The sequence below is a fragment of the Schistocerca americana genome, chromosome 9 (genome assembly GCF_021461395.2).
Source record: "Schistocerca americana isolate TAMUIC-IGC-003095 chromosome 9, iqSchAmer2.1, whole genome shotgun sequence".
Taxonomy (NCBI): Eukaryota; Metazoa; Arthropoda; class Insecta; order Orthoptera; family Acrididae; genus Schistocerca; species Schistocerca americana.
In genome coordinates, this window is record NC_060127.1 from 605,559 (window position 1) to 628,900 (window position 23,342).

Here is a 23,342-nt window from a genome sequence, read left to right on the forward strand (position 1 = left end):
TTGCCCGAATTCGTGTCCAATACTCGATATTAACTAGATCGGTGTGTACCCGTCACTCTGATCATCTCGTTCCAGAACAGAGAACAACCAATGTTCACAAAAAGTGGAAATCTCGCTTCGAACCTGACCTTTACGATAGTTGTGACACATTTAGTACAGAAAATTGTTGTTAACCCTACAGCAGACACGGAGTATAATACAAACGGAGATCGAGAGGTGTGAAACGGGGGACAGACATTCCCATTCGGAGCGAACAGGACTCGAAACACTGAACGGATGCCGTTACTCCCAAAACTCCTGCTGAGGTCGTTACATTCTTTCCGAGGTGAGTGGCGGTCTGTGCAATCGACCACCAGGTAAATTTCAACCGCGACTTCGGGCCGGAGTAATCCGGCGCGAGTCTTTATCAGCCGAGATGTTGAGCTCCTGTTTGCCGCACAGTGAGCAGTCCGGAGGCACCGACTGCAGCTCCCTGGAGGCTCCGGAGGGCGGCCTGGAAAAGGCCTCTGCCTCCCCCCAGCAGCGGCGGCAGCAGCGCCAGCAGCAGCTGTGCCCACTTGACTACTCGACACCGCTCACCATCCAGATCTCACCAGCACCCAGCAGCTCCAGCACCGACACCTCGTCCGAGGTTGGCTCTGCCTTCAACTCTCCCACACAAGGTACGAGGCTCGTACAGTCTATGTACACTTATATGTGTTGTTCAGTGTCAGAGAGTGGTCTGTTGTCAATTTTAGTTCCCGAATAACACCCACCAAAAAGTTTTCTGCCAGTGTGTACCTTAGCCGAGAACTTTCTGTAATGAGCACTAGGAACATTGTATTTCTAATTGACATATTTTTGTAACGGTATTGCCCCGTTCCTATTGTGCGCTATGGAACTGTTTCAAACAGGTGTCAGATGAGGTGTGTATATATTGCCTTACTTCCAAATTTTGAACCTCACCAGTGTATTTTTGCTTCAAATGTTCCAATTACATTTAGTCCAGGAATTGTGCACTTTCTGTCTATTGCTGGTGTAAAATTAGAAAATTACTGACAAGTTGTCAGCAAATGCAAAGGATAGTTAGAATATCTGCTTATTTGGAAGTGTTTGTGAACTTAAGAAAGGAAGAGATGAAGGCGAGAAGGGACACAGAATTCAGAAAGGTAAAATTTAAATCGATGAATGGGCTTAAAAATTCTTGCCTTTAGTTTTTGTCACACACACGGTTCACTAATAATGGGCAATTACCCATTTCTGATTTCTGTATATGTACGTTTCATATTGTGACTATTGCTTGCCACCATTTTGCATTTTATTTATTTTTTAACAGTTTATTTGTATTGCCTCTGAAGTAGGTGTCTAGACTAGTGTGGAAAGCCCCTGAATAACCAATTGGGGCTGCCGAATCACTAATACGGCCCGTGCTCAGCTCGCTCCCGCGCCTGTCTCGTGAGTGAGCTGCCGGATACGTATCTTACTGACACTTTTATGTCATGACAGAACTGCAACCACTGTGCCGGTGCGAAGTTTTGTTTTTTGCAGTGTGGGATTTTGAAGTTTTTTCAGTTACTTTTGTTGATGTTGTTGTTATTGTTGTAGTCTTCAGTCCTGAGACTGGTTTGATGCGGCTCTCCATGCTACTCTATCCTGTGCAAGCTTCTTCACCTCCCAGTACTTACTGCAACCTACATCCTTCTGAATCTGCTTAGTGTATTCATTTCTTGGTATCCTCCTACAATTTTTACCCTCCACGCTGCCCTCCAATGCTAAATTTGTGATCCCTTGATGCCTCAGAACATGTCCTACCAACCGATCCCTTCTTCTGGTCAAGTTGTGCCACAAACTTCTCTTCTCCCCAATTCTATTCAATACTTCCTCATTAGTTATGTGATCTACCCATCTAATCTTCAGCATTCTTCTGTAGCACCACATTTCGAAAGCTTCTATTCTCTTCTTGTCCAGACTATTTATTGTCCCTGTTTCGCTTCCATTCATTGCTAAACTACATACAAATACTTTCAGAAACGACTTCCTGACACTTAAATGTATACTCGATATTAACAAATTTCTCTTCTTCAGAAACGCTTTCCTTGCCATTGCCAGTCTACATTTTATATCCTCTCTACTTCGACCATCATCACTTATTTTGCTCCCCAAATAGCAAAACTCATTCACTACTTTAAGTGTCTCATTTCCTAATCTAATTCCCTCAGCATCGCCCGACTTAATTCGACTACATTCCATTATCCTCGTTTTGCTTTTGTTGATGTTCATCTTATATCCTCCTTTCAAGACACTGTCCATTCCGTTCAACTGCTCTTCCAAGTCCTTTGCTGTCTCTGACAGAATTACAATGTCATCGGCGAACCTCAAAGTTTTTATTTCTTCTCCATGGATTTTAATACCTACTCCGAACTTTTCTTTTGTTTCCTTTACTGCTTGCTCAGTATACAGATTGAATAGCATCGGGGAGAGGCTACAACCCTGTCTCACTCCCTTCCCAACCACTGCTTCCCTTTCGTGCCCCTCGACTCTTATAACTGCCATCTGGTTTCTGTACAAATTGTAAATAGCTTTTTGCTCCCTGTATTTTACCCCTGCCACCTTTAGAATTTGAAAGAGAGTATTCCAGTCAACATTGTCATTTCGGTTACTATTGTTTTGGAATAACAGGCCACCTTCAGAACTGCGTAAGAAAGGAAAAATGGAATTTAAGTGCAAAAAGTTACAAATTTCCATTAATATACAACTCACTTAGTAAAATGAGCCTTTCCTCATTATGAAATATCTTATCAGTTCTAGGAGTTGAGCAGTCTCCCAGTACTGGAGAAAATTTTAATACTAGCACCCTAGTCAGGAAGCTGTAAGTAAGTTAGTGGGGAACACGGACCAGTAGTGGTGTATTTAGAATATGCAACACCTAACAGGCGGTAGAACAGAAGCCAGAATGAGTAAGTTTTATTGAGAATACAAACGCAGTGCCGCAGGATGGGTGTCGACCGGAAAAGTGATGTAGACTCGAGAGGTGGCACGTGAGGTCACACAGTGAAGTGCAAGGCACAACTCTAGTATTGGCAGTAACCTTATATAGCAAAATACGAGGGCCAGAAGGACAGTGGTCAGACGACAACACGGAAGGGGTTGACACGGTCTGTAAACGTGGAAGTGGTGGTGCCCAGTGGGGGAGTTCAGTAAGTGGTCCAGGAGTGACCTCCGTGTAGGCCAGGCCCAGGGCTCGGACTAGTGTAGCTGTCTTCTGGCTCTGTTCATGTCTCTGAATTATCCGCGTACCTCCCTCCGTGAGTAACGGACAATCAGGAATAGTGTACATTCGTAGAGATCACTTATTGAGTTTTGCTCGAATGAGCAATCGAAGATTGTAGTTATCAAAGTCTTGCCTATTTGTTCGTATATTTCTGACTGAGTTCCATAGCTCCTCTAAAATATCCTGTTAGCCTTCTGCACGTAGCTAACTGGACGGACCGCCCTCCCCTTCCTTATGTCATTAGGCATCTACACTGCTCACTGGACGCAACAGTGGACACGAAAGAGACCCACTACGTACGACGCGGTCCTGTTCAAATTCTTAAATTTTCCAAATTTCAATAAACACCTGTAGCTTTAATGTAAGTGAAAGTTGTGAAGCAGAGAAGAGCACAAATCATCAAAATGAACTATAATAAACTGAAGGCAATTTGTGCTGTTGAGTTGAAATTACAAATGTTTGGGGCATTGTATTGAAAGCCAGTAAGTGAAACCCATCAGAGGTAACTTCAGAAAAATTTGGAAAGGATAAACCACTTGCAAAGCCTCCCCCACTGTCTGCATTCTCTAGATCTGGGTGCAGTGCCAATATCCCAGTTCTCAGAATAAAACTCGCAGAGCAGTCTTTTATTTCCAAGATTAATTGACAACAGTGCACAGCAGTATTTAATTCGAGAATCTCGTTCCTCGTACCGACTGAATCTAAAATCTCACCCTCAAATTCAGTAAGCGTCTAATATTTGACAAGATTGTATGACGTATAAATGTGTAATAATAATAATCCCAGGCATTAACGTGCTTCACATATTTATTAGACATAGTGACAGCTATGAAAAGTGTACAAATAGAATCCCTGTCAAACTCTCACTCACTTTTGCGCTACTGACACTGTCTCACTTTTCCAATATGTTCGACTGGCAGGCCGATCGCACCGTCACGTCATTACGCGGTTCGCATTTCTCCCTCGGCTGTTTGTCGAGGCACACTGCCGGACCTCGGGGCGGACTGCGGAACTCGTAAAAGAACCCTGTCGACAGATAAAGTGTGACCGTCTTCTCGAGTATAGGGGAGGGTCCCTCGGTGAACCGGCAGAAACTTTTGGTGAGATGTGGCCGGGATGTGAGAGCAGTTCCATTATTGTGGAGCCCCATTGTGAAGTGGCATTTGCAAGAATTATACTTTATTTCTATGCTCGCCCAGTGTCCCACTGTTTCAGGTAATGTCTGTGTGATGCTGTCCTTCTGCAAATCTGGATTTCTTTCCTTACACAAGTAATTTCTAAATTAGATGTCCTTTGTAGCTAACCTTCGTGGGCCACACTGTGGCCATCTCCATTTAACATTTTCCATTTTGGAATCAAGAATTATCCAAATTACTGTACTGTCGAATACTGCTAATGAAATAAATCGTTACGTTACTATATTGCAAAATGTCATCGCATGTCACCGTGGAGTGTACGCAACTGTTCCGGGCAACTCGAATGGTGTGGCATTCTGTGGGCTCTTGTATGCAGAATGTGATGTACGGATTTGTGAAGCACAATATACGAACGAGTCCTCAGTGAAGAACTCCCACGTGTCGCAATGACCTCTCGTGCAATTACTTTGCGAGTCACAGTTCACAGCTTTGCCCGCCGAATGTGTCGACTAAATTCCAAGGGATTTAGGGAGACGTGGGTCGTGGGCCACTCGTTTGTAAGTAGACTTACGAGAAAGTAACAGAAAGCGGTTCGCAGTGCACCGACTCGGGTGTCTCGTTTGCACGGACCAGTTTACTGATTTTTTAATGTTGACGTACGAGGCCGATTGCCTTCTGTACGATAATTGGAGAGAAAATTGTTCGGCTTGCAGTCTTGTTGCTGCCTTGCTGCTACCTCTGGTTTGCTTAAGTTAGACCACCACTAGATCCAAATGTTTTTATTTTGTACCTCGGTATTGTAGCATAGATTTCAGTTACAGAAGACAAAGCAGTTCTTCTGCACATTGCGATTGGCTCCGATTTTATTTTTATTTCTACCCCGGCGTTCCATTATCACTGTAGGGAGTGGCAGTGCTTCTGCCAACCGCTTCCTGCTGTTTAAAGTTAAGTAGATTGTAGAATTAAACACTGTTGTAAATATTTTGTGTCACTGACGTAATTTGCTATGTAAATTTTTCTCTACAGTATGCAACCTAGCGTATAGTCCTCGATTTAACAGAACAGGTACGTCATTCATTTCTGTGAATGTCTGGCTTTTAATACCTAATGTGATCTGTAGTCTCGTATGAGAGATTGTACTGTGCTCATTAATGAGACTCATTTACTTTTTTTAAGTAATCAGAAATGTAGTTGCCGTTGCTGTAGAGAGCAGTTTTTCTTTAATTTTTATTTTTTATAACGTAGAAGAGAAGTGGATGTTTTGTGACCCTCAGTAGTGCTGACCCTCGATTACTGTTCAGTGTTACTCGTTTCCCGCTTTATAAAGTTGTCATTTTTGTCTACTGTGTTTGTGGCATCTCAGTCAGTTTGACGCAGGCATGTACAAGTTGTCATAGACTTAGTGCTCTGCACAGTGTGCCTGGCTGTGCTGAACAGCTTTGCAGCTGAGCTCATTCTGCTTCCCTCTGGCAGCTCTCCAAAACCCATGTTCCCTCCTCTGGATACGCGTGCAGTGTGCCATCCGCACAAGTAATGTGATTTCCATCAATCATGTTGCATATGTCTCCATTTTATCACTGTCACAGGACTTAACAATTTGACTTTTCAACTGTTGTTACTGTTATTATTATTATTATTATTATTATTATTATTATTATTATTAAGGCTGCAATAACTCCTCCCAGTTGTTCATATTTTTAAATCTGTGAATGAGAGGCTCACATCTGGGGCATTGTTGGCTGCAGGTTTCCAGAACAGAGAAAGACTTGTTTCCCTCTCATATCTTCTCCCGGGTAGTGAGGTCCAATTCACACGCGTGGTGAACCCTCCCGTAAACGGAGGAATCGCAGCTCCTCCGTTGACTATTGGTGCTACCCACCTGTATGAGACACGGTGTACTCTCACACTGACCTGTCGTCACATTCGTGGTCTCAGTTTCACTTTCAAGCCTGTTGCAAAATTCCTGCTAAGCGTCACAGTGTGTACCCATCTTTATTTTTGTGGTCTCCATCCCTGAGACTGATACGATACGGCTATTGCAGCTACTTCCATTGGAACCCGTCTGCCACAGTTGAGCCTCGGACTCGATCCTCCGTTACCGAGGTGGTGGTGCTTCGAGACGCATCCTGTCGACTGACTCGCACTGTCAGTCGAGTTATGCGATACGTTTCTCTTTCTCCAGTTGATTTGGTACCTGCTCCTGAGTTGTTAGATTTACCTATCTAATCTTCAGCATTTTTGTGTAGCACTGTATTTCAAAAGCTTCTACTTACCTCGATTGTTTATTGTTGGTATTTTACACCCGTGCGAAGCTACATTCTTGACTAAAACTTCGTGGAAAGACTTTTCGACATTTAAATTTGCGTTCGATATTAATTTTTTTTTTCCCCCACAAGTGCTTTTGACGCCATTGCCAGTCTGTGTTTTAATACCTACTCTACTTCACCTATTGTCAGTTATTTTGCTTTTCGTATACACACCTCGTATACTACTTTTGGTGCCTCATTTCCTGATCTAATTTATTCAATGTCAGCTTACGTAATTTGACTGTAATCCGTTATCCTCATTTTATTATTGTCGATATTCGTCCTCCGACTTTTTTCCGTCCAAAACGGTCGGCGTATCGATGGCCACTTGTCAGCGTATCGCCTGTCGTCTACTGTCGAGGGTTATCTGGTCTCTTTAACAATTTTCGTGATGTTTCACCAAAATTAATGGCTGGCACTGTCAGAGCATCACCCTCTGCTTCCAGTGGTAGACTGGAGTAGAATTCACGGCTCGAAATCATCTGTACGATTTGTGCCGACATGCGAGGGCTTTTCCCCAGTCATTACCGTCACGGCATGCCATCGCTACCTGCGACAGACGTTCGCTACAGTGCAGGAATCCGGGAACTGTTTACCTCGTGGCTTCCTCCTTTCCGAGTTCCCCTGCTCCGGCTGAAGACCGTCCCAGGTTGCAAGGGGAGAACCACAGTGGCAGTGACTGGGGAAAAGCCCTCAGATGCTGGCATGACAGTTACGTGTAACCTGGGGCCACGAGTTCGACTCGAATCCTCTGCTGGCAGTACAAAGTGATCCTTCAACAGTGCATTGACGTACTGGCAAACAATCATTAAACAAATGTCGGTGGAAGAACCTGAAACAGTAGCCGACAGGTAATACCTTTTTGAGACACTATTCATTCTGTTCAACTGACTCTGTCTCTGCCAAAATTGCAAATTCATCGGTAAAGTCCAAAGTTTTTATTTCTTCTCCGTGAACTTTACTTTCCTTTCCAAATTCCTCAGATTGAATAACACTGTGGATATGCTACAATCCTGTCTCACTCCCTTCTCTACTATTGCTTCCCTTTTGTGTGCTTCAAACTTTGTAATTGCAGTGCAGTTTCTGTAGATAACTCTGCACTCCCCATATTTTATCTCTGCTGCCTTCAAAATTTCTACGAGTCTGTTCCGGTCGACGTAGTCACAAGTTTTCTTTAAATCTGCAAATGCTATAAAAGTTGGTTTGCCTTTCTGTAAAGTGTGTTCTGACATAAGACATAGGTGCAGTATTGCCTAATAATTATGTTCCTAAATTTTTCTGGAACCTGAACTGTTCTCGCCTGAGATCAAAACTGACCATTTTTTATCATCTCTCCGTTACCATGTCCAAATAAGAAGTGTAAATAACACATCTAAATAGGAATAAACACAACACTGACAGTTACCCTCTGCAATCACAAAAAACATAGTTTTTTTCCCTGTGTCTGTATGGAGTAATTTGGCTGAAATGTGGTTTGGAGCATCTGCTTTCCAGACCTTTTTTATTTTTATATATATATATATATATATATATATATATATATATATATATATATGTGTGTGTGTGTGTGTGTGTGTGTGTGTGTGTGTGTGTGTGTGTGTGTGTGTGTGCAGTCTTCCGCTCAATTTTCACTTTTACGCTTTTGTGAAGTATCATGTGAAGCGTGAAGCACTGGTGATGTCTTTACACACATCCTGCTGTCCTCTCCTTCATTCCAATTAGTTTATTCCATATATTCCCTTCCACACCAGTTTTGCAGACTAGGCATTTGTTTGTTATGTTGTGAGTCCATTTATTTTTAGGCATTTTTCTGTTACTCGGTATCAGGAATGCTTCTAAGTTCCTCTTCTCCAATTTTCCCAGTATCCTAAGGAACTGTAATTCCCCACACATAAGACTCTCGTCAGACGGACCAGCGAGCACTGTCTGTCATTCCAGAACACTTCGAGTGACAGCGTATGCTCCGTGGGACGACTTCCTCTCAAATCCCCAGATGTTCGTTTGGAACAGAGTACAGAAATCTGTCAATCTCAACAATGCGAGCCTCATACTGCAACCGTATGTCACAGTCTCCGAGGCCCACGAGAAGACACCGCAGTCCCTCCTGCCGATACGGTTGGAGAGGTTTGGGCAGGTGCGGAATGTGTGCAGACGGCCAGGTGTTATACTCGGAGTGTTACAGGTGGCGTGAGGCCGGTTTGCTACACACCTTCTGCCACCATCACGTGCCGTCACCCATCCGCGCATCCCGTGGAGGTCGAAATGTCGACTGTCTGCATCTACAGCGACATCTGTACTTCGTGAGGGTACTCCATGTACTGCTGTCTCGTTCCAATCACAAATAGTTTGTGGAAGAATGACCGTCAGCAAGCCTCCGTTTGGGCTCGACTCTCTGATTTTATCTTCATGCTCTTTTCGTGAGCTACACATAGGAGGAAGCGATATATATTTGACGATTATTCTGAGAATGTGTACTGTTGTAAATTTAACGACACTCTGATGCAGAATGCCTCTCTCGCAGTGTTGGCCACTGGAGTGGTCGTTCGTCTCTGTCACGCTTTTGTGAATACTTGGTGGACCTGTAACAAAATGTGCTGATCTTCTTTGTATTTTCTCTATTTCCTCTATTGGTCCCATCTGCTATGCATCCCTTACTGACAAGCAGTATTTGGGTATCGCTCAGACGGATGTTTTGTAAGCTGCTCGTTGTGACGAGAAACTATATTTCCTTGAGGATTCTTCTGATGAATCTGCCTTATTTGCTGTTAATTTTGTGTGGTCATTCCACTTTGTACTGCTCCCAGGTAATCCTAAATATTGTGATTGCACCACATTTGTGTAATTGTACAGTAAAGGACCTTTTTCTGTCTGTGCATCCACCAATGCGTACCTTTGTTTACGTTGGGGGCTGATTGCCACTCCCTGCATCAAGTGCCAGTCCTCTGCAGGCCTTCCTGCATTCCCTACACCACTCCCCTACACTGTATTGCTTCACGTTAGGTGGATATCTCGGTTAGTGCAGTGCGCCCTCAAAGAATGGCAATACTGTGTTACGTAAAACTTCCTTCCCAATTTGTTGTCATCAGTCGCCTTTTCAAATCTACAATTTTTTGTGACACCCTTACCGACACTGACGAGAAATATCACTTTGTCTGTGGCTGCCAGCACTGGTTTTGCTAGTTGACAGATTCCTCGAGATTGTTTTATTTATTTACCTGTGGACCTTTTGAGGAAGTATGGAGGAATCTGTGCATGTTCAAATACGCTGCTTACTTACATATGCCGTCTGCGCTACATTTCTCGAAAGTATTATTCAGTTGCGGTGATCCGTTTGCTGTGTATGTATTATAGTGCATGACAAGAATTACACTACATTGTGTTGTGGATGTTTATGTGTCTTTAATAGCTTTTGATGTAGAATTGTATCGTTATTTTAAGTTTGTTGTAATGTAAGTTTTTATTACTATGATAAGTTTGATGGGACTTTGTCAGATGCCAGAGTATTTCGTAAGTGAAGAAAAATATGAAGAGATCATCAGATTTTATTGAAATTTTGAAATGTAAGATTTCTTAAAAATAGAAAAGAAGTACATGGCATCTGTGATTGGATGGTAGATATGGTGGGAAAATTTGAAAAGGAATAGTAGCACGAAAGATACTCCTTCCAACTATTTTGAATTTTGAAATTGAAATTGAAGCTGTTGAGCATATTGGCGCAGTTTTTAGTGTAAAAAAAAAAAAAAAAAAAAAAATTACGGACAAAATGCGTGAAGTTCACATTTGTGTTGCAGACAGGAAACTATGAAAGATGGGTTCCTTTAGATATAAATGGGGCTATTCCCTTTAATACAAATTACCAAACACATTATTGCTAGCAGTTGTAGGCAATGGAATGGGATGTAGAAGAGATAAGTTCCTCTCGCGCTGTTCTGTTAAGTTTTTCTTTTCTGGATACCCCCTCACCACTGATAAAGCAAAAATTTCAATCAATTCAGCAGTGGGCTCTCATAATTATTACAAAAGAAAAGAAACTGCTTATTAATCAAATCCACAGACAGGAAATTAATGGATGACTGGGATGATGTCTGTAAAGTGACAGCAATACTAAATGATATACTCTATGCGAAAACTGGTGAAAAATGCCTAACCTGCAACATAACGCATAGCCTGGTGACTCGTGCACCTGCCGTGAGAGGTAGCGAACCCGGGTTTGAGTGGTCGACTGGCAGAGATATTCGTCAGTTGTAAGTCGTAGGTTACATTTGCTTTGCTCATATTGTATACAAACCCACGTTGGGGTTCTGAGCGCATTTTCTAGTGCCCAAAAATTGATACTCGTAAGTTGTGTAATGTAAGCTAAAAATACATTTCTTGTGCATAACTTAGCAGTACTTATTGAATTAAATTTGTTGTTGTTCATTGGCTTTATGTTATTAAATTAAATTTGTTGTTCTTCATTATCTTTATGTTTATTATTGGATTAAGCTACAGAAATGATAGACTGCAATCACCACATTCAGGAGACAAGAATACTGGAAATATTCCAGCTTTCGAACAGAGCTCCTCTTCGAGTAGAAAACTGTCGCACGTGCAGACGGCGACAACTCGCACACACGTAGCCAGTGTCACCGGGTACCGAGGCCCGACTGCGACTGCAACTGCATCTGACGTGTGTGTCGATCTAGCGGAAGTGGGACAAGGCAGGGGCGAGGGAGGGATAGCAGGGTAGCCTCTGGGAGTGTGCAGGAATGTGGCATGGGCAGGAGAGTGGGCACATAGCATTGGAAGGCCATGCATTGGTACATTGGGGGAGGGGGGGGCTACAGCAATTAAGTGTGTCAGTGGGATGAAAGGCATACATTGCACTGGAGTGGGAGCAGGGAAGGGAGTAGCAGGCAGAGGAAATCACTGTGTGGATACGAGCTTTTTTCCAAATGTGTGTGTATTTTATGCTCCAAAGAAAGGCCTGGTCCAAAAGCTAAAATATTTCCAGTATTCTTTTTCTTTGTGCCTGTCTGTAAGCCTTGTCTGTGTGGCAAGTAGGAATCTATCCTTCGCATATTAATGTCATCTGATCCTGCACTTTCCGTTGTTGTAAGTTAGTAATTTCAATTTTTGTGCCATCCCCAGTGATGTAAAAGACTGTGGTGTTGTGAATTGTGAATATACTGAAAAAATGTGTTCATTGTTTGTGATTTAATATCATTTTACAATCCACAACAGTTAAACTTCAGTTTACTGTGGCCTTCACCACACACACACACACACACACACACACACACACACACACAGGTGAGAAGACATGTGATAATGAATGGTAGTTTTCCCCTGATTAGCATCAAAGCACTACTTTTTACCATTAGTATTAATATATGAAATTACAGGAATACTAAGGAGTCTTATTTTTTATTGAACATTTACAGCCACAGCAGCACATTTCACTAATCATAAAAGATATAAATCCGTATGAAATACTGTACGTATCAACTATACAATAACTGAATTGCAAAGGTTATGTAACTTTTGACATTACCTGTGATTGTGCCTGTAGTGCAACACAGCATCCACAGAGCTAAGGAACATGGCAGGTAGCTATTTCACAACACAGCACTGATGTACAGAAAAGGTTTGAGCCAGTGCACACTGCAACTCTGCAGCCTGTACGCTCCCTCCGTGTGGCAGTCATCTTCGGCAACTTTCGCCGATCTGTGCAAAGTTCATTCATCCTCTCTTTGGCGTGACACAGCTGAGTGAATGCATCACAAATATGCCAGTGTTGTAGCCGGCTGTAATAGTACGAGTGTTAGTGTCAACAGTTTCTTAACTCTACGTGACTCGCTTGCCAGCGACGCAACCGTAGATAGTGAAGTCTGTTTTCTATCGACCCGGACGGGCAGCGTATTTATGCGTCAGCCATTGATACGAGACTGAACGGCGTGCAATCTCATCTTAAATATCGACACTTATTTACTTTATAGTTAAAATTGTAACTGTGGACATTCTATCCTTTTTTTTCCTGGCTACAACATGTCAAGAGTTCAATATTTAATTGATCAATATTTATCACATTAATATGTGCATAAATAAAACAGGGTGTCCAGAAAGGAGACCTGATTTCAAAATTAAATATCTCAAAAACCAAGATTGATAAATGAGTGCAACAAAAAGTCTGTTTATTGTGAAAGCTGTAGGAGTTTTTCTACGGAAGTTATACAGACGTTTCAGAATAGTTCGATAAATGGAGTTGGCGCAAAAAAACAATGAAATTTCCCACATTTTCACTTGAGCTGTGGGTGTCCTCAACAGAAAACTATTTATAAATGGCAATGGTTTTCAAACATTTCAATCAGTTGGTGCCAACAAACGAGGAAGAAATAAAGTGATTGTTTTATTGATTTTGTGGATGGGGTTGGTGAAACCTCCATCCATATGAGGTCTGTTTAAAAACTTCTGGAACATTTGCAATTTCGCACCAGAGATGTGTCGGAGCAAAATGCGGTTGGCATCCCTGCAGAAGCCTGTGTTTCAAGTGTCACTGCTGGAAGTTCCATTGTTACATGTCTCGTAGTTGTTACTCAGTGCTGTATTGAGTAGAATGCCGTGTTGCACAGTTTTTCATATTTTGAGATGGCAGAGTTGGAGTAGCAACACATCTGCTCTAAATTTTGCATAAAACTCAAGAAAACCTTTACAGAGACACACCAAATGATGCAGGTAGCCTGTGGTGACGAGTGCTTAGTCCGAATTCAGTGTTACGAATGGTTCATACAATTTAAAAATGGCCAGGCAGAAGATAGATGACCATCGTTCGGGATGCACTTCGACATCTACTGGTGGCGCTCATCTCAGCGGAACGTCAGACAAGTTGTGCGTGCCAGTCGGAGACTGACTGTGCAAGAGATTGCAGAAGAATGGGCCATTTTATTTGGATATGTTATGAAATCCTGACACAGCATCTTGGAATGCATTGTGTTGCCACCAAGTTCATCCCAGGGCTCACGAGGAAGACCAGAAAAACTGCCTCGCAATCGGTGAAGAGCTTATGGATCGCACAAATGAGAACGACATGTTTCTTAAGGGAATTGTAACTGGTTATGAGACGTGGGTCATGATTACCGTGTTGAGACCGAGGTTCAGTCTTCAAAAAATGGTCGGGAAAGGTACTCCGGGACCAAAAAAAGCTCATTCTGTCAAGTCTTGCTGATAATTTTCTTTGACTTTGAAGGATTAGTTAATCACGAATTTGTGCCACAAGGACAGACTGTTAATCGATGGTACTGTCGGGAAGTGTTGTGACGCCTGCGAGAAAATGTGAGAAGGAAACAGCCTGAAATGTGGTGAGACAATTCGTGGCTCTTGCATCAAAGTAACACATCCTCACATTCGTCCCTGCTGATGCGCGACTGTTGCACAAAAAACGAAATCACTGTGCTGCCTCATTCTCCGTACTCTCCAGACCTGGCCCCTGCAGACTTTGTTGTATTCACAAAGTTGAAAACGCTGTTGAAAGGATGAAGATTTGCAATACTGGATGAGGTAAAATAAAATTCGCAGACGGTGCTTTGTGCGATCCAGCAAGAGGTGTACCGAGGCTGCTTCCGGAAGTGGAAATGGTGTTGCAATGGTGTATCACTTGTGGAGGGGAGTATTTCAAAGGAGACCGTGCATAATAAGTAAAAGGTAAGCACAGAAAAATTTTGTGGACAAAGTTCAGGAATTTTTTGAACAGACCTCGTACATTAATGTCGGTCCAAGGATCCGCTGTTCATTCAAACATTCCTGCGAAAGGTGGTGAGTAGAGATTGTTTTGAAATTGCTGTTGAGAATGCTCCAATCTGCAGACAATAAAAATGTTGATTCTTTAGATAGTCAATCAATTGTTCAATTCATCATCAATGAACTGAACAAAAATTAATACGATCCTGCCAAGATACTGTGTCCGTAAGTCTCTAATGCCATTCTGAGGAAGAATGGTCGGGCAGTATTTGAAACAAAAGAGACGTGAGTAAAGCATAAAAAATTTTAAATTGTGCTGTGATAATGGACACTGCTACAGTTTTTGGTTTTACACTGGCAAAGGACTCAATAAAGAAAATACCACACCTACAAATGATGTGATGAATTTGTGTCAAAAGGCATTTGATAAAGACCGTACACTATGTAGCTATAATTGGTATACTGGTGTATATTTGGACAGCAAACTTGTAACAGAGAATACACATTCAGTCAGAACCTTTTGACAAAATTGCAAACGAATTCCCAAGGAAATTGTAACAACCAAATTGAAATGCAGGAAAGTGATTGCAGAACAGAATAGTTGAGGAATTATGGTTCCGAAACCGAAAGATGAGAGACATTTTGGCTCTTGTCATATATTAGAATGAAATGGAAAATGTGACAACCAAATGAGGGGTTTATCAAAAATGAAAAATTGTTACTGAATATTATAAAGGAGAAACTGAAGTTGAAGTCCCTGATAAGCTGTGAGCCTATAGCAGTCAATCGAGAAAGCCAGTATTGTAGCATCTAAAATTAGCATTTGATCTTTTCGCGAACACTGCTGTCGTGAATGAATTATGCATATTCAGAGATGTGACGGGATGGAAAGTATCTATTGAAATATTTTCAGATACTGTCGCCAATTGCGTTTGTACGGCATTCACACAGAGGAACTCCATTCGGTGTCTATACGAGAAGAAAAAAACACCGATTGGAAATGAATGAAGGAAAGGTACATAAAGTGAATAGATATTGTTCTGAATGTTTCAAGGCAAACACGAAAACATTCGGGCAGAATGCAACGAAGAGTTGGTTACCTTTTATAGTATGTCCAAATCTAAACCTCATCTTTGTGCCGAGCTGTTTAGTACACTTCATTAAAATTAAGACATTTGTTTTTTAACCTCACTAGTGCCATTCCTGTTTACTGCTGTCACCCAAATGAAAAGTGCACTCTCAGTCCCCACAGACTGTTTTTGTCCAAAAGGAACGTTCACCGCCAGTCCCCGGGACTGACAGCACACTCGACATGTCGAATATTAGCAGTCACTGTCTGCTTCCCTGGTTTCATAATTATGTGTCCTACGAAGCATCTGTGCCTACTCTCTCACCACAGTGTAAAAGCTTTGGAATAACTAGGGGGCAATGGTGCATGGAGAAAGCATCTGTCTTTACTTTCTCACCACAATGCAAAAACTTTGGAATAATTGGAGGGTAGTGGCCTATGGAGAAAGATGAATTCATATTATCACTTTTTCCACTAATTTTTATGTTACAAGAACTCTCTGCAACTAACAGCCACACTTCCTAATACTGCTGCCAGTAATGTATAACATCCCTTCCATATTACCTAAATACTATAACCAGTGTAAAGCTTATAAAAATTAGTTTAAGCATGACGTACAGCTGGCAGCCCTTTAGTGACAGTGGATGCAGTTTCTGTTTCTCCAGTATATCCTCTATGAAACCTCTATGTAATGTTTCTTTAAGGGACCACGAATTCTGAACACTGGATGTAGGATACCGTATTTACTCGAATCTAAGCTGTACTTGAACCTAAACCGCATCTGAAAAATGAGACTCAAAATAAAGGAAAAAAAAATTTCTCGAATCTAAGCCGCACCTGAAATTTGAGACTCGAAATTCAAGGGGAGAGAAAAGTTTTAGGCCGCACCTCCAAATCGAAACAAAGTTGGTCCATTGTAATATGAGACACAATTTAGGTCGAATGAATGACGATACAGCTACAGTAATTTGGTTCGAGTCGTAAGCTTAGCAGTTAAGCTTTACCAGGTAGCCATTGCTATGCGTCAGGCACTCGGTCCATATTTATACGGGTACCCTTCGTTTTTCACGTGCTTCGTCTGGTTTGAATCGATTGCTTATTTTGCTTCGATCTGATGAGTGCCGTTTTTTTTGTTATACGTGTTTACGTCACCCTAAGCTGAAAATGCATTACTGTACTGTATCATGCATTGTTTGTCGCATTCTGATAGTGCATGTTTACGGTCTGTCGCCGCTTGCGGCATGGCTTGCTTTTGTGCGCGCAACCGCCGCTTACAATTAAAAAAAGAGAGAGAGAGAGAGAGAGAGAGAGAGAGAGAGAGAGAGAGGAATCGTCTCATTAGCGAAACAATGGCAAGAGACTGCTATTTGTTGTTACTTACACTGCTGCTTTCTTTGATAATGATCAACAAGAACCAAATGATAAAGAATGTTCTGAACGAGAATTTAGCGAAAATTTTTCTCCGTTTGAAAATCTTTGCGGCCGCTTCTTTAGTACATCAAATTCTGCACAGAAATTAGTCATCTTAGATTTAAAAATCTACTCAGTTGCCGTGCTTCGTTTCTGACTGTATCAATATTAAGCATAAGAATAATACGAATATAAATATGACACGATACATATATTCTTCAGCATTTGCTGTTGTCTCTCTCTAGTTTTGTAGTTTATAAGGCAGACATGATTTAAATGAGATAACAGCAAACCCGAAAGAATACATGGCAAAATGTTTATATTCGTATTATTCTTATGGTGAAGAGAATACTGCATGTGATCCACATTTCATCAGGTTCCTATTAGCAACCATCTCTTCTCACAGGTAGGAAAAAATTCAGAACGTAGAGTTGGCCATTGACAAACATCCCAAACAGTGTTATCAGTCGGATTTTTGTAGTACATTGAAATTCTGCTACATTCGAAGATGAACAATACGGAATTTGTATTTACTTCGTTGGATAATGTATGAAAATGCAGTTGTTGAAACTCGGTGCGGAGAAAAAAGAAAAAAGGCTCGTCTTCCACCTTTTTTATTTTAAATTTATTTACTGACGCAGAGGTTTTGGCGCCAGTATTTATCTTTGTGCCTACAAAGCATGCCTGTGTAGCGCTACATATATTCGACGGCATAATTTAGTTGTGGCGGCACCTACCAACATTTTTCAGAACTTCCGCTTGCTTTGCACTCGATTCTAAGCCGCAGGCAGTTTTTTGGATTACAAAAACCGGAAAAAAAGTGCGGCTTAGATTCGAGTAAATACGGTAACTCTGTAAAGAGGATGATGTCCAGTTGATAATTATGGAAGTCGAGTCAAAATTTACTGAGAATATACCACAGAAAAACACAGTAAATGGTAAAAATTAAAAGAGAATTAGCTGCAAACAATTACTTTAATAATGAAATTGTAAAATACAACTTCATTCAAATTTTAGCAAAAATCTATGGATTGACACAACTTGAACGTCACATACCTTCGAGTTTTTGAAGTAGCCAAATAGAAGTGTTTGCTTCCTATTTCTCGTGGATTGTATCAGAACAATTTATTGCTCCAAATGAGAAAGTTGTGCTATTGTTGTGTGCTGAAGTCTGTGGGCCATCGTAAACCTTTTGGATGTTTCAAATCCTTCAGCTGCCTTTGTATTTGAGGACACAGGTTCATCTTCCACTTCTCTATCACTTTCATTTTCGTTTCCATTCTCCATTCTTCTCTCAGCAGTCAATTCCTCAACACTCAGCACTCCTGTAGTTGCCACATGATCACCTACGGTCACAAACTCCTCAAAAGTGACACAATCATTGCCTACTAATTCATCAAACTCAATTCACATCCACCTATTTCCACTGAAGCAACCGTCTCGATCTCACGGATTCCCACTTTCTCGAAACAGTTTCTGGCAGTTTTAGCACTCACTCCCCTCCGTGAATACATTATCATATTCGTAGCTTCTTAAAAATTAAGCTTCGACTGTGAGTTATAATAGTTTCCCAGCTTTCTCGTGTTTGCAGCATTCGAGGCCTTCCTTTCCGAAGCTGTTCCGTATTTAAACTTCGGGACACGTATTATCCCGAAGTCCTTAGGCTGTAGATGGCTAGTGCAATTGGATGCCAGGAAAACCACTTTTACACATCTCAGAAATGAAGTATCTAGGGGTATGCTGCACATCTATCACAACGATACTCTTCTTGTAGCACTCCCCATTTTGACATCAAATAGTCTAAGAAAATTTAAAAATATTTCACTAGTCATCCGTGCTGTAGTATCCTTTGTCTATTTGCACGGAAAGATAGAATTGTATTTGAAGCATCTCAGACTTTTTTAGGCTTCTCAATGACCAAAGGTTTTAGTTTCTCACTGCCATCATTGTTCATGCACAACCAACAGTAAGGCGTTCCTCACTTTTCTTATCACTGAGGCAGTTTTCGCCACGAAAAATAAGTCTTGTCTGGCATTAAATTAAAGAATATGCCAGTTTAGTGTGTTAGAAATGTTACGTAGCTCGTACCTGACTGCGAGATTAGGGAGTGTCTGCATCTGTTGAGCTACAGCGTGCTGGTTTACGCTTTCACTCTGCCCACATTCTGCTTTTCACACGACTCTGTGGCACTATCAGAATTTATCAATCCGACCATCAGATGCCTCGAAATCTTTAATCCCTAACTGCAAAGCTGTTTGTAATGCCTTTTCCTTCAGAATGGTTTCGTTTATGAGGATATTTGCAGCGCACACTTACCAAAACCAAGTTACTGAAACTTGCTCCATTTCATTGTACGTCGAATGTTTCATCCGCGTAAGCTTCGAATTCCCAGACTTCTCGGCAGCTTCCATTATGTACGTTTAATTTTTCAATATAGTGTTGAGAGTGGATGGGCCAGTTTCAGTTGCTTAACTAGCTCCATTTGACACAAACGAGGATTGGCCTCTACTTATTTAATAACTGAAACTTTTTCCTCAATAGAAATCTTCTTACGCTTCCAAGCTGTGTCCACTGCTCGATACAAACTCTTCCGAAAATGTTATACTGCTGACCTGCACTTTCTTCCAATTCACTGCACTGCACTTTATTCCGATTCACTGCACTGCACTTTATACACTGTTGTTTTCGTTACAAGTGTGTCAACTGCAGACCAGTCACTAGTCCTGAATCAGTAGGGGTCGTTAAAGGACAGACAGCTTCAGGGTAGTCATTCATTTTTGCTTGCGGCCTACATTAGCTAGCTGACAGTACTGTGTGAGGTAGCCGTTGTTGTTTCCTGTGTTCCTTTTTGTGTACTTCACTATATTTCGTACCGTTTCCTTTCATTGTGATAAGTGCACATAATTGCTGCAGTTAGGATCTTTATTAAATATGTCAATACTTATAAGGATTTCAGTTTCATTTACGAACAGCATTTAAGCAATTTTTGTTTTTGTGCCGGACTTCTGCTTTCGTAGAAGTGTGAAGTGCATTTTACAGTGCCAGCACGGCAGGGTCCAGGCATTTCTTGTTCGTTCCCCATGGAGGGCTCCTCACCCTGTGGGAACAGTAGTAACGTAATTCTGTGATACCTATGTAAGAGAACAACATTTTCTAAAAGTAATAGGAGCCTTGAGCTCTCGTTGTCAGAATTTCTTATTTCAAATGAATGACTTTACAAAAAAATCCCTATTTCCCCTTCCATTTTTAAGCACTATCCATCTAGTGCAGATTTGCACCAGGAATAGGGGCACACACTGTACAAATGTTCACCATTTGCTTAAAAAAAAAATGCTAGGAACACCAATGAAACAAACAAAAAGCACAATGTGCATCACATCTCACGTAACTTGGGCACTGACTCTGACCTGTGTCTCACACTGAGCACGGAGTCTGTGCAAATCGGTAGAACAGAAAATGAAGCATCTAAGCCAGAGGCTTAAATGCTATGAAGAGGGAAATAATTGGTTAGGGTTCCAAAAATATGAGCGTTGCAGGGAGGAAATAGTCATGTAGAGGAAACACGCTAAAGAGGAAACTTTAGAATTGTGCATAAGGGGTTTTGGTTGGGAACGGAAAATATGGACATTGTTGTTGTTGTGGTCTTCAGTCCAGAGACTGGTTTGGTGCAGTTCTCCGTGCTACTCTATTCTTGTGCAAGCCTCTTCATCTCCGAATAACTACTGCAACTTACATTCTTCTGAATCTGCTTAGCATATTCATCTCTTGGTCTCCCTCTATGATTTTTACTCTCCGCGCTTCCCTCCAATACTAAATTGGTGATCCCTTGATGGCTCAGAATGTGTCCTGCCAACCGATTCCTTCTTCTAGTCAAGTTGTGTCACAAATTTCTCTTCCCCCCATTTCTATTCAGTACCTCCTTATTAATTATGTGATATTCCCAGCTAATCTTCAGCATATGGACATGTTGTTGTTGTTGTTGTGGTCTTCAGTCCTGAGACTGGTTTGATGCGGCTCTCCATGCTACTCTATCCTGTGCAAGCTTCTTCATCTCCCAGTACTTACTGCAACCTACATCCTTCTGAATCTGGTTAGTGTATTCATCTCTTGGTCTCCCTCTACGATTTTTACCCTCCACGCTGCCCTCCAATGCTAAATTTGTGATCCCTTGATGCCTCAAAACATGTCCTACCAACCGATCCATTCTTCTAGTCAAGTTGTGCCACAAACTTTTCTTCTCCCCAATCCTATTCAATACCTCCTCGTTAGTTACGTGATCTACCCACCTTACCTTCAGCATTCTTCTGTAGCGCCACATTTCGAAAGCTTCTATTCTCTTCTTGTCCAAACTAGTTATCGTCCATGTTTCACTTCCATACATGGCTACACTCCATACAAATACTTTCAGAAACGACTTCCTGACACTTAAATCTATGGACATAACATAGAGGAAAACATTATATGGAGGAACGTTTTAAGGAGGTTTCACTGTATGCAGTCCTTCAGGGCAACCCCTTCCTCGGTACTTGAAACATTTTCTGCATCCTAAAAGTGGACAGTTGTGTTTGTACATCTTTCCCCTTTGTCAGACCTGCTCCCAGTTACTCTTTTTGCTTCATATTTATACGGCCTATCAATTGTGTTTCTTTACTGCACAGTAGTGACGTTTGCCAGTTTCTTGTGGGGTTTTGTCTCCCTTGTGAAACCCGACCATTCTTTCTCCACTTTTCTTCTGCAAAAGCTTTATTAAGAGTATCCTGTTACTGCAAGCACTTTAAAAGTGAACTGACTCTTGACAACTCCTTCCCCACAGTTTGTCTCGTACACAGATGACCATTTTACCAAGTAATATCTACTAGACAGCTCCCACTGACTGGCTCATCTTATAAACTACCCTCCACACTGGCTCACTGACAGTAAATGTATAAATATCTGTCTCACATTTTATCAAATCATCATATTCTTGCAAGACAAAAATAATATAATGAAAAGGTAGTTATTGATCTGTATTTATCTTCTTGTTTTACAGTTTAAGTGTTGAGGGTTGAAATTAAGTCATAGAAACTGTTTAAATTGTCAGTCTGGGTTGTAATGTTTAAATGACTGAAACACTGATTTTCTTTTACTGTTCCTGATTTATTTTGCCATTTTTCATGTATCAAAATGTAATAGTTCTCAAATTTTCCACCGCACATTTCTTCATATTTAGAGTCATATTTTTAATGCACATTATTCCACAAAACGGAGATGAAATTTAACTCGGTGTACCCCAACTGTATCTTAAGGCAGACTGTCTGCCGCCACATTATGATAACTTACTACCAAAGACTTCTTGTGTCAGAGATGATGTCTCAAAGAAGTTACACTGATCAATTCTGAGACATTAATTTCATACATTACAAAAATAGTTTCTTGCACTGTTGCAAAATCAAAATATAACTTGTATTGACAGTAATAATTATTTTTGTCTGATTTTGTTTTAAGTTGTACACGAAAATACCTGGATGACTAGTTTTTCAGAATGAACATACTTTTGTTTAAAAAAAAGTACTGAAAATTTTCATAACCATCCAATAGGATAAAGGAATAAGAATAATGAATTAATACATTAAAAGGCAACACCTCTGCAAAATTACGTAAATATTGACAGAAGATGGGATCGAGCGATTCGTTAACAGGGAGACCGGTATTGATAGAGTGAATTTGAAAAAGAGAAAATTACCGTTGGGTTGTTACAGTCTAAGAACTGGGTTATTCTTAGATGCCATTAAAAATACACTTTTGGAACCCACCTCATTTAAGGCTGTATAGTCTTGGGTCTAGTAACTCTAAGGTCAGTTTCTGCCATTTTCCATTTGAACATTAGTTCTCTTTAAACTGCTTCACAATATCTTTCCAGTTCCTGAATTCCTTCACATTAAAAACTCTCCATTTCCCAGCATAACCCTTTAGATATCCTTTTACAAATTTGATACTCCTTTATCATTCTGTGCCAGTGAAAAACTGTCTCTGAATATCCGTGAGAATACTGGAGTAGTTTCTGGAATCAGCTACATACCGAACATCCATAGAACTTCCAGCTGCTATTTTATTTATTCCAGTGAAAGTCAATTTCCTTACAGGTGTATTTTCTATTTTATTTTTACCTTTAGTCTTGTGAACGAACAGTCAATTTCAATACAGTATTGTCTCATCTTCAGGTACTTGTTACGCGTTCCTTATAAATTGCACACTGTAGTGAAAGGCGTCACCAATTCTGTGTATCATTCTCCATTAATTCTAATGAAATAATTGTCTTCTGTTCTTACTTTCTTCAAAATTTTTCTGTCAGTTTTAAATAATATAGGAGGATTATTATGTGAATGCAGGGTACATAGTCTGGGCAGTTACTGAGCCCACATTGAAAACTGATAGTTTTTATACAGTTGTAGTTTACAATATTTGTTGTCACTTCT

The 23,342-nt window shown here is 41.0% G+C and overlaps 1 protein-coding gene across 2 annotated transcripts in view; it reads left to right on the forward strand.

Annotated features, from left to right (window-relative positions):
• The window catches only part of LOC124550867 (ubiquitin carboxyl-terminal hydrolase calypso), a 193,088-nt gene that overhangs the window by 119,773 nt on the left and 49,973 nt on the right, over positions 1–23,342 (forward strand). Inside the window, exons 7-8 of one of the 2 annotated variants that reach the window (XM_047125613.1) lie at positions 442–662; positions 5,413–5,451. In XM_047125613.1, the coding sequence (XP_046981569.1) occupies positions 442–662; positions 5,413–5,451 (260 nt within the window). The remainder of the gene's footprint in view (positions 1–441; positions 663–5,412; positions 5,452–23,342) is intronic. The other variant, XM_047125614.1, reaches the window with a different exon arrangement.